We start from the raw sequence: 15,914 nt of genomic DNA on the forward strand, positions 1-15,914 counted from the left end.
GGGCGCTGCGGAGTGTGAGAGAGAGGGGGTTACGGGGACACCAGGAGACAGGGAGCAGCATGGAGAGAAGGGGCGCTGCGGAGTGTGAGAGAGAGAGGGGGTTATGGGGGCACCAGGAGACGGGACAGCATGGAGAGGAGGGGCGCTGCGGAGTGTGAGAGAGGGGGGTTATGGGGACACCAGGAGACGGGACAGCATGGAGAGAAGGGGCGCTGCGGAGTGTGAGAGAGAGGGGGGGTTATGGGGACACCAGGAGACAGGGAACAGCATGGAGAGAAGGGGCGCTGCGGAGTGTGAGAGGGGGGTTAGGAGGACACCAGGAGACAGGGCACAGCATGGAGAGGAGGTTAGGGGGACACCAGGAGAGAGTGCTTTAGGGGCTCACCAGGAGACAGAGAACAGCATGGAGAAGAGGGGTGCTGGGGATTGTGGGAGCATGGACAGAAGGGGTTAGGTGGAACACCACGGAGAGAGGGGGGCTAGGAGGACACCAGGAGACGGAACAGCATGAAGAGGGTGGTAGGGGGTCACCAGGAGGTATGTCACAGGGAGGGGTGTCAGGAGACAGGAACAGCACGGAGAGAGGCAGTTAGGGGGACCCCAGGAGACCGGGAACAGCATGAGGAGTGGGCTCTGGGGCAGCACCAGGAGACAGGAGGGATGTCACGGGGAGGGTGTGTCGGGAGCCACCAGGAGGCAGGAAGAACAGCTTGTGGGGGGGTAGGATTGGAGGGCATGAGGGGGGACGTTGCTGGGCACTGGCCATGGGGTGCGGAGACCGACCCCCTGGCCCTGCAGGTGGAGATCACACCCGCTGTAAGACGGTGCTGACGGGCAAGGTGGGCGGCCTGCTGGCCTTCGCACAACGCCGCAGCTGCTGCATTGGCTGCCGCACGGCCCTCAGCCACCAGGGTGAGCCCCGTCCGGTCCACACGCCCAGGGACCCGCATGTCCACTCCCGGGAGGGTCCGCGCTCCCCACCCCGGGACTTCCCCAGGGGAGTTTTCCCCACACACACACTCGCTCCCTTGTTCTTGAGCCTCCGGGGACTTTCAAGAGCCACATGGGCGTCCATCCGGCGGGTGGGGAAGGGGCAGGGGCAGGGGTGGCGGCCTGACCCAGGGCTGACCCCCGTGTGTGCCCCCAGGAGCTGTGTGCAAGTTCTGCCGGCCGCGGGAGTCCGAGCTCTATCAGAAGGAGGTGAGCGTGGGGAGCAGTGGGGATGGGGAGGCGGCGAGGGTGGGGTCCGCCCTGCTCAGCACCCCCACCTGCGCACCCAGGTGTCCCACCTGAACGCCCTGGAGGAGCGCTTCGCGCGCCTGTGGACACAGTGCCAGCGCTGTCAAGGCAGCCTGCACGAGGACGTCATCTGCACCAGGTACCCGCCCCTGCAGCCCTCCGCAGCCTGGACCCCTTTAGCGTCCCCCTGGGGTGGACCCACTTGGCCCTCCCGGGGGTGTGGGTGTCCAGGGAGTCAGGACGGGCCCCCAGGATCTACTGGATATGCCCCCACCCCGGGCAGGCCGCTTTCCCCAGGGAACAGGTGGGCGGGGCAGGTTCCCACGCCAGGTGACAGATGATATACGGCTGGTGGCCGGTGCCGCAGCGGGCACGCACTGTTATCACTCCCCTGCCCGCTGAGCAAACAGGGGGTGGGGGCGGGCAAACATCAGGTCGCAGGAGGAGGAGGGGGGCCAAGGCGTTGGGCCAGGGGAAGGGGCTGGAGACCCGGCCAAAGTCCTGGGAACAGCCCCCCACACCCGGGCCTGGTGCTGGCCGCGCCCCTGGCCCTGACCCGCGCCCGCCCCCAGCCGCGACTGCCCCATCTTCTACATGCGCAAGAAGGTGCGGAAGGACCTGGAGGACCAGGAGCAGCTGCTGCGGCGCTTCGGCCCCCCAGGCCCCGAGGCCTGGTGACCCCGCACTTCCCCAGCAGCTTGACATTAATAAAGTTCATCTTTTGTTACTCGGTCTCTGTGGTCCCTGGGGACAGGCCCTTCCCCAGTTGGCAGTTCAAGCCATCCGCTCAGTGTCGACCCCCACCCTCTGAAAAACGAAGTGCCCACCCCGGGTTCCCAGCCTCCGCCTCAGTTTCCCTCTCCGACGATTCCCCTAGAGAACATCTAACCCAGCTCTTCTGATGTGCTGAGTGCACCCAGGTGTCAGGGGCCAGCGCTTGCCCTCCTTGGGGGCCAGCACCCCCTCCCCACGTGTGGCCCCTAGGGTGCCCGGCAGCTGCCCCGCCCACCAGCTGCTGCCCTGTTTCCATGGCCCTGGGGCAGCCCCGCAGGGCAGGTTTCCGCTCTGACCTGACCAAGGGGACCCCCCCCCCATATCACACACCCACGGATGTTTCCACCTGGGGTCTGGGTCCTCATTTTGTCCCCTCCTAGGAATCCCTTGTGGTCCCCACATTTGTATCATCTCAAAGCCCCCTCCTCTCAGGCAGATTGGCGCTGGTGTCACCATGCTTTAAGCACTGGGCTATAGCAGTCCACCTTTAAAGCCCACCGACTGGGAGGAGACCTCGGAAACTCTATGGGGGTCCCCTCCTCCCAGGGCACCTGTTGACAGAGAGGGGGTTTTGGGCGTTTGTGGAGCTGAAACAAGGAGCCCTGTCAGCAGAGTGTGTAATGTATTGGCTTGCTAACCAAAAGGCCACTGGTTCGAATCCACCACTTGCCCAGAGGCAGCCTCAGAATCCAGTGGTCACTGCTGGATCTGCTGAGTTAACTTGATGGCATTGGTGACAGCCCGGGAGTGGCAGCTTCTCCATCAAGCAGGACACAGCCACGGGCGCCCCTGTGTCCTGCTGTCTAGGCCCTGAAGTCTGGCTCCTGAGTCCAGCACCCCTACCTTTATTTCTTAGTCACCCCAGAGATTCCCTTCTTCCTCAGTCCTTCGCTAACTCTTCCTGGATCCCAAACCCAGCTCCACCCTCATCTCAGGGCCAAGCCCCCATCCCTGCCCCACCCCTGTCCTAGGGGATCCCCAAATCCAGACCCATTCTCCCCACCACGTGACCAAGGGGTTGTGCAACCCAGTCATGTCCCCCCCACCCCCTTCCTGAGGGGATTTCTGAGAAGGGCTGAGCTGCGAGCCCCCCCTCCCCCGGGGCTGGGCCTCAGTATAAAAGGGGTGGTATCTGCAGCCCGTGGCCAGCCTGGTCCCGTGTCACCATGCTCGCCCTGGAGGCTGCACAGTAAGTGGGGACCCCGACCCAGGGGAGGAGGGCCACTGCCTCTCTGGCCCTTGCCCACCTCTGACTCCTGCTGCCCGATCTTCCCCGGTCTCCAGTGCACTTGCTTTCTCCTCTCACCCAGGTTGGGTCCCCATCTCTGCCCCAGTCCCCCACTGAGTGTCTTATCTCAGAGTCCATCCTACGCCAGGACATCTGGTCTTTTCTTACCTTGTGTCTGTCTGCCTGCTGCTGTCTCTTATCTGTCTCTGTCCTTCCAGCCCTGAGCATCTGTCTGTCTCCTCCGCCTCCGTCTCTTCATTTCTACCTCTGTTCAGTCTTCTGCCTCTAATTTCCCTTCTCCTTGGTCCTGTCTGTCCTTCCTGCTCATCTGTTTTTCTCTCCGCCCCCCCCCCCATTCTGTGTCTCTGGCTCTCTCCTGTTCTGTCTTTCCACTCCTGTCCCTCAGTTCATCCGCTTGTCTCTCCTGCTGTCTCCCTCACTTTATCCTTCCTCTGGGTTTCCGCACCTTCCTCTCTGCTTTCCTCTGTCTCTGCCCTTTTCTGAGTCTCTGTCCACCTCTCTCTCTCACCCCTCTATCTCTCCACCTGCCCCAGCACCCCACTGTCATCATTTAACACACTGAATGACCAAGGCCTTGCTGGGCCCCTCTTGGCCAGGCCTCTCCCCACGCCACCTGCCCATGGCACCCACATCTCTCTGGGGACTTTCTCTCCCTCACTTTTCCTGCTCCCCCCCTCCCTGAGCCAGTGTTTATGCAAATCCTTAAGGGGGGGGCATTTGCCTGTCCCCCACCTCCTACTTCCTGTCCCGATAGGGAGTGCGGAGAAAGTGGTGGGGCCGGTCCCACAAAGCAGACGAGCTGTGGTGGCCACAGCTGCTGCCACCTCTGTCCCACAGCAGCTTCCCGACCGCGCACGGGCCCAGGTGGTGGTGGCCCCCTGACATGTCCCTGTGTCTCTCCCCCACCAGGCTCGACGGGCCCCACCTGAGCTGTCTGGTGAGTCAGGGGTCCCCAGGAGCCGGGGATGGGGCAGCCGGGACCCACACAGCCCAAGACCTCACTCGGCTTGCGGACTCTGTGCCTCAGTTTCCCCTTCCTGTCACTTTCTGAATCTCTCCCTGGATGTCACTTCTTCACATATGCCCCCTGTCTGCCCTGTCTTTCCATGTTTCTACTGTTACTTCGCATGAAGGGCTCTGTGTGTGTGTTTGTGTACCTACTGTGTGTCCCATGAATATGGTGGGTGTGCAGCGTGATGTGTGTGCATTGGGGCTGCTTGGAGGGTGCGTAGGTGCACGGCGTATTGGGAAAATGCGGCACATGTTGTGTATTGACACATGCAGTGTGTTGTGGGTATGTAATACGTGTCCTGAGTACTGAGTGTGATATGTGTGTTGCGTTGTGTATGGGGCGCTGTGGTTATGGAGTATATGCTCTGAGTATTACCTGTGTGGTGCACACATGATGAGCTGTGTTGTAGGGTGTGTGTTTGTGCTGTGTATGTGTATTGGATTATGCGCGATGTCTGGTGTTTTCCAGGTTTGTGGCACATATGCTGTGTCTACATGTGGTGTGTTAGGAATATGTAGTGTACCTGGATGCGTGTGTCATGTGTTACTGTGTGCACGGGTGCATGTGCTGGGCATGCCGTGTTTATAAGGGCTGCGTATGTGCGATGGCTGTATGTTTACTGGGGTGTGTGCAGTGTTTGATGGGGTTGTGGTGTGCTGTGTGTGCATGGCATGTATGTGGTGTGTGTTGTGTGGGTTCTCTGTGTGGTGTGTGATGGTGTGTGTGTTGTGGACATGTTGGATCTGTGATAGGACGTGTGTGCTTTGTGTCTTTGTTTCTCTGGCTTTTGTGTTTGCATTCCATATTAAACAAATATATTTATTCCTTTTCTTATTTGCATTTAAAAAAAAAACAAACCCAAACCGAATTCTATAATATTTCAGATATTTATATCCAACTCTCACAGGAGAAAGACCCTCCATGAGGTGGATTGATTCAGTGACTGGGGTAATCGGGATGGGTGTGTCAGAGACAGTGAGATTGGCACAGGACAGAGCAGAGTTTAGGGCTGTTGTACATAGGGTCGCTATGAATCGCAGGCGACTCAACAGCCCATAATAACAACAACAACAACATACCCAACCGCCAGGTTCCCACCACCCAGTCTGAGAAATAAAACCTCGCTGAGACGTGTAAGGAAGTCTGGTAGTGCAGTGTGTTATGCATTGAAAAGTTAGCTGTTCAGGTCCACCAGCCACTGACAGAGCAGCAAGCGATCTGTTTCCTAAAAGTTTACGCTGTGGATGCCCCCATGGGGCAGCTCTCTGCGTCCTGCATGGGCTCTGTGAGTTGGAATCGAATGATGGCAAGAAGTTTGGGGTCTTCCGCTGCCCATCACATCTGGGCCTTCTCTATCTTTGCAAGGTTTTGGCTTTTTTAAAATTAAGGTGTGCTTTGCCGTCATCAAAGTAACAAAGCACCACTCACATCGATGAGTCTTTGCACACAAGCCGGCCAGATTACGACCTAGATGGTGCTGCCTCATCCCTGTGGGACCCCAGCAGAGTCCCTCGTGTTGCTCCCCGGACAGACCCCTCCCCCCCACGCCCCTCCCTCCAGGGTTGCTCCGGTCTGGTTTTGAACTTTCTGTGACATGGATTTTGCAGTGGGTCCCTTTTTTGTAACTGGCTCCCATAGCACGACATGGAATGTGTGTCGTCCCCCCCCCCCTTTGACCTTTTACCTTGCTGTATAGTACTCCAGCCTGTAAATATGCTGTTGTTGCCATCAAATTGATCCCAACTCACAGCAGCAGCCCTAAAGGGCAGAGCTGAACGCCTCAGTAGGATTTTCCAAGCTGCAGATTGATTACCAAGTTAGGGGGAAGAAGTGAATGAACGTGGAGGGTCATGAAAGAAGTGTCGCCACCTCTTAACTGCCAAGCCTTTCTCCTGGGTGGTGGGTGCCATTGAACTACCTACCTTTGGATTAACAGTCAAGCATTTAATGACTGTGACACCAGAGCATCTTTCTACCCCTCCCCTTTTAACATTATATTACTAATTGGGTGAAAGTTGACAGGTCATTTTTCCATTCAGTAATTCCTATACATTTTGAATGGAGGCCCTTCTTGGGTTTAGAAAAACAAAACAAAAAACCCAGCAACGCCCCCCCCCAAAGCCCACTGCCTTCAAATGGGTCCCAATTCATGGCCACCCTCTAGAGGGTGTGGAGGCAGAACACTGCTCTCTTCTTCAGATCATCTGGTGGATTCGAACCAGCAACCTTTCGTTAGTATAACATGTCTACCAGCGCTCCTTCCTTGCTAATTGCTAGATATTAAGGACTAAAGCAAGCAGCATCAGTGGCACTGTGGTTAAAGGGTTCACCTGCTAAGAGAAAGGCCTGTGGTTCGAGTCCCGCATCCGTTCCACGAGCAGATGCTGACTCAGGCGCCTCCCTGAAGATTGACAGCCTCAGAACACCCACGGGCCACTTCCACTCTGTCCTACAGGGTCGCTGGGAGTCAGACCCAACTTGGCGGTGGGCTTCAGGCCTAAAGGCACTTGTGATTTTGGGGGATGGATTGAAGCAACATTTAAGGTCACCCAAAGAGTCATGAGACACTCTGTCCTCTCGGCCTCTAACCTGTCCACCACGGTAGCAGGCAAGATTGGGGTGAACTCTTCCACACCAGTCCCCAGGCTCTGGAGTGCTGGCTGTGTGCGGGTGGCCCTGGGGACACAGGAGCGACACGGCTGGCCTGCAGGGTCCCTGAGCTCGCTGCGTGTCTGGATGTCTTTCTCCATCACTGTCTTTCCTGCACTGTCTCTGCCTCTTCCCCAGGCATCTCGTTGTCACTGTCTCCCTGCATCCCTCTGTCCCCCTCTGTCTCTGTGGCCCTCTCTCCGTCCACCTGTCCGTGTTAGTCTGCCTGTTTGTCCTGGGTGGGGTGGGCCCTCTCTCCGTCCACCTGTCCGTGTTAGTCTGCCTGTTTGTCCTGGGTGGGGTGGGGGGTCACCCCGTGTCTGGGATGACCCCTGCCACCCCCTCCCTCCTCAGTACTCAGACGGCATCTTCTACGACTTAGACAGCTGCAAGCACTCCGGGTACCCCGATGCAGAAGGGGCTCCTGGTGAGTGACCCCACCCCCATTCTCTCCCTCCCCAGGCCCAATTCACAGATGGGGAAGCTGAGGCCCAAGGGAGGCCACCACCTGGCTCTTGGCCAGATAAGGGGACCGCATGCCTTTGGGCCTCCTTTCCTCCCCTCTTCCTCCCCCAGGACCCCACTCCCATGCAAATCTTGGGGTCAGAGATTTGCACAGTCCACAATGGTCCCTCTGTGTGTTGGAGCAGGCATGGCCAGGCGTCCTGGTGTCTGACTCTTCATCCTCCATGCTACCCCCACCCCAGATTCCCTGTGGGGCTGGACCGAGGCCCCGCCTGCCCCAGCTGCCCTCTACGAGACCTTTGACCCTGCATCAGCTGCTTTTGCACACCCCCAAAGCGTTCCTCTCTGCTACGGACCCTCCACCTACAGCCCTGTCGGGGGCCTTGACCTGACACCCAGCTTGGAAGCCCTAGGCCCTGGCCTCCCAGCGTACCCCACGGAGGACTTTCCCAGCCAGGTGAGGGGCTTGGAGACCCTGAAAACATCTGTCACTTAATCTTCTTTACTAAAAAAAAACCCACAAAACAAACAACCCCCCCCAACACATCAAAAACACACCCCCTGCCTTCAGTCCATTCTGACTCACAGAGAACCCCCAAGACAGGGCTTCAACTGCCCCAAACGGCTTCTTTATGGAAGCAGACTTCGTCTTTGCTCGCATGGTGCTGCTGGTGGATTTGAACCACCTACTTCTGGGTACGTGCCACACCATCTGTACTCCTCAAGTGCCAAATGCATCATTAAAACGTGTTCAATGTGTGAATCTCTTTAGCCTTTTAACAGAGTCCTTGGGTGACTCAAAGAATTCAAGGCTGCTGGGGTACTAACTAAAGGGTTGACGGTTCCAATCCACCCAGAGGCTTCTCAGAAGGAAGTTCCCCCGGTGGCCCACTTCCTGGGGGTCGCAGCCATAGGAAACCCCAGAACTGTTCTACTCTGACATGATGTCCCGATGCATCTCAGTCAGAAACGACTTGGCAGCGATTGATGACTATTTTGTTTGTTTGCGGTTTTTTTTAATGTTATTATTTTTTTTGTGTGTACTGTCAAATTGGATCTGACTGGTACAGGAGGAGATTTGCCCCTCCTTCTCCAGCAGAGCATCTGTGTTTGGTGTTTTGATGGAATTAATTTTGCTGTTTGAAAGGACGCACAGCAGAACAGACATCAATTCCCCAGTTTCCACATAAACATCTCACAGTGCATCTTTGAAGCCGTGTCACCATCCTCACCCTCCCTTTTCTGAGTTGTGTCTCCTCATTTGCCCTCTAAAAAAAATAATAATAATTTTAATTGCTCTTGTCAATTTGATCTCATATAGATCTTAAAAGAGTGTATTGGAGTGTTACAACTCTTTCTGAATTTGTCTAGAAGGTCTTCTGGGTTTTCCAGAAGGCCCCATCACCCATTAAAAAAATTAGTATAGGTCAGGGTAGACATTATTATTATTATTATTAAAAACAATACAGCTCATTGCAAGGGAGCTCTGGTGGCCTAGTGGCAAGAAGCTGTACTGCAATCCCAGAGGTGAGCGGTTCAAATCCACCAGATGCTCTGCTGGAGAAGGAGGGGCAATCTCCTCCTGTACCAGTCAGATCCGACTTGATGGTACACACATAAAAAATAATTTAATAATAATAATAATAATAATAATAATAATAATAATAATAATAATAAACAACCCAGCTTATTGCCATCCAATCAGAACTGACTCACAGTTGACCCTCCAATAAGTTTTCAGAGGATGTAAATCATCCAAGCGGAGATTGTCCATCTTTCTCCCGGGGAGCAGCTGGTAGATTCGAACCCTTTGAGTTGGCTTCTTTGGTAGATTCGAACCCTTTGAGTTGGCTTCTTCTCCCCTAGGCTACTGGAGCTCCTTATTGTTACTAATTTTCATTTTGTATTGGTTTGCTTTCAAAATTTATATACATTGTGTTTCACACTGTTCTTCATTGAAGTTGGATTTCATACAATCATTCTCATACATTATGTGCTTTTTTAAATTTAATTATTTGTGTGTGTGTGTGTGTGTGTGTGTGTATACCATCAAATCATATCTGACTGGTGCAGCCGGAGATTGTCCCTTCTTCTCCAGCAGAGCATCTGGTGGATTGGAACCGTGCACCTCTGGGATTGTAGTGCAGCTTCTTGCCACTAGGCCACCAGAGCTCAAATTGTACATTATGTTTTATAAAATTAATCACCATTGGACTATTCCCAGCATCATTACCCTGTCTTTTCAGGTCCCCACTGGATCTTTCTTATTTCTTTTACCCTCTTAATATTATTATCAGGGGAGAAGGATGGGCAGTCTTCTCTGCCTCTGAAAACTCGCTGGAGGGTCAACTGTGGGGCCCTTCTGACTGGCTGGTACACAACAAAATAATATTATTACTAATAAAGCTAAACTCACTAGTCAGGAGTCAAGGTGGTGCGCTGGTTAAGTGCTTGGATGCTAACAGAAAGGCCAGCAGTTCAAGCCCTCCAGCCACTCTGTGGATAAAAGATATGGCAGCCTCATTCCAGAAATATTATTGGCCTCCCAGTGGGGCCTTACTGCTCTGTGCTTTGCTTTGCCGAGGTGGCCACAATGTCTTTGTTGTTGTTCTTGTTCAATTGACAACCCTCTCAGTTTAAGGCGCTGTGGTAGTGAAGTTTGTTAAATGTTGTACTGCCAACCTCAAGGTCAGTGATTCGAATCTACTAGCTGATCCTTGAGAGAAGGATCCGGGAAGATTGACAGCCTTGCAAACCCATTGGAGGGTTCCTGTGAATGGGAACAGACTAGACTCTGGTGGATTGGGCTGGGCTGGGCTTGGGTTATTACCCCCTGGGGTCCCTGCGTGGCGCAAATAGTCAAACACTCGACTACCAGCCAAAAGGTTGGCATTTGAACTTTTTCTGAGCCGCCTCGGAAGAAAGGCCTGGCGATCTGCTTCCAAATGGTCTCAGCCAAGGAAACCGTTGGAATGCAGTTTTCCTCTGCTCACGCTGGGGGTCGCCGGTGAGCGGGACCAGAGTCCCAGGCGAGTGACAGGACTATCCCATTGCACCACGTGCCCGCTTAGGCGCAGACAGAGCAAAGAAGGGCACCCCCATTGCCACCCCCCTGAGGATATAATCAAGCTGGGAGAGTTTTAGGGCGAAGGTGAGGGAGGGTGCAAAGTGTCCCTGGGATAAGTGGGTGACCCACTTCTTGATCTTCCACAGTCCCTGGGCGCCCCCGCTGCCTACATCCCGTACCCCAGCCCTGGGCTGTCTGAGGAGGAGGACTTTGTGCTGAACAGCCCCACGCTGGAGGTTTCGGACAGCGACTCGGAGGAGGCCCTCTTCACGGGGGCCGAGGGGAGGGGCGCTGATGCAGGTACGTGGGAGCCTAGGGTGGGGGGTAAGGGGGCTCCAGCGTAGGACTTTGAGGATGAAGGTCCCTGGTTTGAATCCACCAAGCTGCTCGGTGGGAGAAAGATAAAGGAAGCAATGTCTTCCCGTCACAATTTACAGGCTCAGAAATATGATGTAGGGTGTTCATGAGGCCGAATTAGGCCACATGGTTTACCACAGAGTCGTGGTACAGTGATTAAAATGCTTGCCTGCTACACTCAAGGTTGGTGGTTTGAGCCTGTCGTTTGCTCCTTGAGAGAAAGGATGTGACTGAGGGTCAGCTTCCCTGAAGATTAATGACCTCGGAATCCCGGGGCGGGGAGCAGAATAGAACCTAAGACCTTGTGGTTTGGTTTTGCATCTGCCACTTGCTGGCGGTGTGATCTTGGGCAAGTTCCTCTGTCCCTCTGGGCCTTATTTGCCTAGCTGTGCAGTGGAGATGGGCGTTACTCAGGAGGAAGGCCCAAGGAGGCCTTTCTTCCACGGTCCCTCTGCGCTGACTTGAACCACTCACTAACCATTCTGTTAACAGCTGAGCTTATTAACTGCTTACACATCTAGGGACACCCATCTACCCTCCACCCCCAACACAGACACACACACACACACACACACACACACACACACACACACACGCATGCTCCATTTTATAATTGAAGACATAAAATATTTGGAGAGGTTAAGTTCCTCCCCCAAGCTCACACAGCGGGAAAATGATAGAGGGAAGGTTCTTGCATCCAGCGAGCTGCATGGCTCTATAAGCTAGTTGTTCCTTCTCCGAAAAAAAGACCAAGACAATTCATTACTATTGATTTGGAATTGATTCATAGCTGATCCTCTAGCATGTTTTTGGAAGCTGTCAACCACATGGCAGATGATTGCCCATCTTTTTCCCACGAAGCAGCTGGTGGATTCGAACCGGCAGGCTTTTAGTTAGCTGCGCAATGTGCTGCTTCTACGATTGTAGAAATCAGTCAGCTCCCTGGACCTTTCCCAGGGTCCCACTGCAAATGGGAAGCAGGAAATGAGGCTTCTGGAAGGTACCAGGTTCGGACAGGAGAGCCACTGGCTGGTGGTGGGGACACCAGTTTCACTAGTCACGAGTTTCACTCTCCCGTTTTCCAGATGGGGAAGCTGAGACTTGGCAAGGGCCCAAAGGAGTGGAGGCAGGTGGGAGGGGGAGTGGGGGGAAGTGGGCGGGGTCTACAGGACACGCCCCCGACATGCCCCTCCCGCCCCACCCAGGAGCGCGCAAGAAGCTGCGCCTGTACCAGTTCCTGCTGGGGCTGCTGACCCGCGGAGACATGCGCGAGTGCGTGTGGTGGGTGGAGCCGGGCGCGGGGGTCTTCCAGTTCTCTTCGAAGCACAAGGAGCTGCTGGCGCGCCGCTGGGGCCAGCAGAAGGGCAACCGCAAGCGCATGACCTACCAGAAGCTGGCGCGCGCCCTGCGCAACTACGCCAAGACCGGCGAGATCCGCAAGGTCAAGCGCAAGCTCACCTATCAGTTCGACAGTGCGCTGCTGTCCGCCACCCGCAGGGCCTGAGCCCCCACTTGGGAGGGGACCCTTGGGGGCTCCGCGCCCTGCCTAGGGAGCCCCAGGAGCCCCGCACCAGCTGTGGAGCTGTTTGGGGGACCTCACGCCTCAGACAGGGCCCCTCTGTGTCATGTGGCACATGGGCATCCCCACATAATGGGTCCTAGGGCCCATGGACCCTACACTGGGGGGGGAGGGGATTTCCATAATCGTTAAGCATTGCTCTGAGCCCTTTTGGGATCCCCCACCCACATCTGGGGGCCCCTTTGGGAGTCCCTTTTTCACACCCAAGGTTGTATGTCTAAGGGCCCCCGGACCCATAGACCACTGGAGTTTGGAGAGGTGCTTTCAAAACTCCCAGCGTCCTCTATGCTTCTCTGGGGTCACCTTGAGATATCTGAGAACCCCCAAACAGACCTGGAACCTCTCTTGAGAGTTCATGTGTCTGTAACCCCACAATTTCATCTGAAGAGGAGCCCACAGACACCCTACATCTGAAGAAGTCTCAGTACTGACAAATCTAACAAAACCTCTGGGATCCCCTTGTCATGTCTGGATCTTGTCAGATCTGAGATCTTTCAGTTATGCCTGGAAACTCCTTCCATGGCTCAGATCTCTGTGTCACGTTTGGGACCCCTCTGGGACCCCCTTGTCCTATGTGCTCCCAAATCCCATTGTCATCCTTCTCATGGTTGGGGGTGGGGGAACCTCAGGGAACTTTCTGAGATCTGAGAACCTCCAGTCAACATCCGAGCCCCCCACCATTAGATCCCCCACGTATAATGCCCATTTGAGGGACCTCACCAGCAACTCTGAGTTTCTTATGGGAACCTTCACTCTTTTTGGGGTCTCTACCTTATGGCCACACTGGGGATCATTCTGTCTGATTGCCTGCTTTCGGGGTGACCTCGATATTCTGCTATTTCATTTCTAACCGGATGTTTCAAGCCGACAGACACCCTTCTTTCACCCCTCCCCGCCCCAGGCAAACTAAGCCCCTGGTGCTGTTTTCTTTTGTTCACTGCATTGGGCTTTTGGGAAGAAAAAGAAAAAAAAAACACACCTTAATTGGCCAGTGTTTTAAAAACGGTGAAATGACAGAATCCCAGTTTGCAGAATCATCGCTGGACGGATGGTCCAGCCCGCTTCATTAATGGGGTGCAGTCTGGGCAGCTGTCCAGTTCCCCTCCCCGCCCCCACTCCTGGCTTCCTGACAGCAGCGACTTCATTCAGCTGCCTGCTCAGCCCGCACCATCAGCGTGTTCACTCCTGGTGCACTACGTCCGGCTGGAACTGAGGGCGAATGAGGGGAGCGTGGATGGAGACCACCGGGAGGGATCAGGGGTCCTTAAGGCCTGGGTGACAGGGAGACTGAAAGAGAATGAGTGACTTACTGCTTCGAGGCCTCAGTTTACCCTGTCTGTAGAACAGGGAGAAAAGGAGCAAGATTTCTTGCAGTCTACTCAACCAGTAAATCAGTTCCCTCCCATGGTGACACTGTGGGAGGGGAGGACTGGCCATCAGGGTCTCCACGTTTTCATTCATCTTTGCGGGAGTGGATGGTGGCAGCCCACCACTTAACCACTTTGCTGCCTGGCTCCAAAGCTTTCGATATGTCTCCCAAAATGCACCCCGCTCCCCACCAGCGAGGATGAAGAGGAAGATAAAGATAAGACAGTGTCCACCCCAGGGGCACACAGCAGCTGGTGGACAGAGCCCAGGCTGGGCCCATGAGTGGCTAGGAGGGGCGTTCAGCCCCTGAAAGTTTTCCTCCTGCAAATGATGTACACTTCGGTGGGGGGGAACCCCATCCAAATGTGAAATAAAATATAAAAACCAGGCTTCCTGGAACCTGAAGCTGCAGTCCTGTCCTCTAGCCCCCAGTGGGGCCCGTGCCTCTAAGAGACACTGGATATCTATGGAAGGATGTGAGGAGGGATCAGAGAGGCCGGCTGGAGGCACTTAGGAGCCGGGACAAGGGAGTTGAGAGGAGGCCATGGGATGTTCTGTTTAATGTTTGTGTCTCTTTCTACCTGTCAATATGAGGTTTGTCATTCCTGCCTGTCTCTTCTCTGAATCTCTAACTTCCCCCTCATCCTTTCTCGACCTCCTCACTGGGTCTTTAATCTCTCTCACCTTTCTGGGCCTCCCCTCTGGGTTTCTAACTATATCACCTTTTTCTTGGTGGCTCTCCCCCGGGTTTTTTCTGTTCTACACTCTGGATCTCTGCCCCCTTATCTTGAGTCTCTGTCTCCCTTTCTTCTGGCTCCATCCCTGTCTTTCTCTGGATCTCTGTCCCCCTGTCTCTGAATCTCTGTCTCCTTATCTCTGTCTGGGTCTCCCTTCCCCTTCTTCTAGATTTGTCTTCCTATCTCCCTGGGTCTCTGTCTCCCTGTCTCTCCCTTTCTCTCTGGGTCCCTCCCATCCTTTCTCTAAGCCTGTCTCTCTCTCTCTCTCTCTTTCTCTCTCTCCCCGTCTGAGGTTTCTTTTTCTGGGTCTCTATCCTTACTCTCTGGCTGGGGAGGACTCCAGGTGGCAGGTCCACCAGTCACAATACCCACCTGACTTGGCTGCCCTCTGTGGGGCGATGCGTCAGTCTGCCTGGCAACCTGTGACATCACTCACAGGCCACCGCCCGGTTGGCTGGGCTTGCCCTGGGGGCGGGGAACTTTCCGGCTCTTAGGGGCTTTTGGAAAAGGCGGGAGGGGGGAGTGGGGCTAGAAGAAAGGGAGGAGCGGCTGGTCTTCGGTCACACTTGGCATTTCTCACCCATCCTTAGTGTCCCTAAAAACCTAAGCCCAAATTTCCAGACCCTGCCTTTCCCTTTAATGCCCTTTCGTCCCCTAGCCCACCCCAGAGCACCTGGGCGCCCCCAGCCCCTTCCTTCCCCCAGGATCCTTCCCCCTTCCCACCCCAGTCTGGCATCCAGCCACCCCCCCCTCCCCGCCCCATTCAGAAAGCCACAGGTCGCCAGCCAGGAAGGGCGCCAGCCTCTGGGCAGCCCTCCAGGGCCTTCCCGGTTCCCCCAGCCCCGCTGGGGACCCCCACCTCAGCCCCCCTCTTTGGTGCCCGCCCCAGGAACAGTCCGCAGAGGAGGGGCAAGGGGCGCACAGGCCAGGCCGGGCGCAGGTGTCCCCAACCCCAGGCCTGCGGTCTGCCCCGTCCGGGGCGGGGCCTCTCTGCGCCCAGGCGTCCCCGGGATGCAGGCTCCCCCTCCCCGCGTCCTGCCTACGCTGGGAAACTGACCCTCCTCCCGGCTTCGGTTTCCCGAAAACTCCTGACTTGCAGATGCTAAGAATGGCTTTCCAGACCCATTCGTGGAGGGCGCCAACCCTTACCCGCTCGAGACCCTAGCTCCTCCCATCGCTCCCCATCAGTCTGGGACCCCCGGACGCCCTTCCCTGCATATCCAAGATTCCAGGTCCTCGCTCCTCTCTCAGACCTTGACCTTGGAGTCCTCAACCCCAAGCCCCTCCTCCCACAGATTTTTGGATCCTGGAGTCCCCCCACCCCCCTTCTTCTCCCCCAGATTCAGAAGTTCTACACACACCGTCTCCCTCAGGGTCTGGAGCCCAAGACCCTAGTCCCCTCCTGCCTCAGACCTGAA

General features: G+C 55.5%; 2 protein-coding genes across 4 annotated transcripts in view; both read left to right on the forward strand.

Moving 5' to 3' along the window:
* Window positions 1-1,967, forward strand: part of POLD1 (polymerase (DNA directed), delta 1, catalytic subunit) — a 32,583-nt gene extending 30,616 nt beyond the window's left edge. For both annotated transcript variants that reach the window (XM_006897270.1, XM_006897269.1), the window contains 4 exons: window positions 799-912; window positions 1,148-1,200; window positions 1,281-1,378; window positions 1,812-1,967. In XM_006897270.1, coding sequence (XP_006897332.1) covers window positions 799-912; window positions 1,148-1,200; window positions 1,281-1,378; window positions 1,812-1,917 — 371 coding nt within the window. In that variant the 3' untranslated portion in view covers window positions 1,918-1,967. The remainder of the gene's footprint in view (window positions 1-798; window positions 913-1,147; window positions 1,201-1,280; window positions 1,379-1,811) is intronic.
* A 1,212-nt stretch (window positions 1,968-3,179) lies between these two features.
* On the forward strand, window positions 3,180-12,316 carry SPIB (Spi-B transcription factor (Spi-1/PU.1 related)). 2 transcript variants are annotated; one of them, XM_006897271.1, is made up of 6 exons: window positions 3,180-3,202; window positions 4,172-4,199; window positions 7,278-7,350; window positions 7,631-7,845; window positions 10,602-10,755; window positions 12,018-12,316. In XM_006897271.1, exons 1-6 carry the CDS (start codon window positions 3,180-3,182, stop codon window positions 12,314-12,316), a joined length of 792 nt encoding a protein of 263 aa, XP_006897333.1. The 2 variants fall into 2 exon arrangements, with proteins under 2 accessions (XP_006897333.1, XP_006897334.1); XM_006897272.1 differs by having other exon boundaries at window positions 10,602-10,751; window positions 12,018-12,314.
* Window positions 12,317-15,914: the final 3,598 nt, after the last annotated feature.

This window comes from Elephantulus edwardii, unplaced genomic scaffold (assembly GCF_000299155.1).
Source record: "Elephantulus edwardii isolate Elephantulus edwardi_28Jun2011 unplaced genomic scaffold, EleEdw1.0 scaffold00208, whole genome shotgun sequence".
Taxonomy (NCBI): Eukaryota; Metazoa; Chordata; class Mammalia; order Macroscelidea; family Macroscelididae; genus Elephantulus; species Elephantulus edwardii.

Coding starts and splice junctions, on each gene's coding strand:
- SPIB (XM_006897271.1), top strand. CDS start 3,180: ATGCTCGCCCTGGAGGCTGCACA. Junction 7,846..10,601: donor CGGAGGACTTTCCCAGCCAG/GTGAGGGGCTTG, acceptor GATCTTCCACAG/TCCCTGGGCGCCCCCGCTGC. Junction 10,756..12,017: donor GGGGAGGGGCGCTGATGCAG/GTACGTGGGAGC, acceptor CGCCCCACCCAG/GAGCGCGCAAGAAGCTGCGC.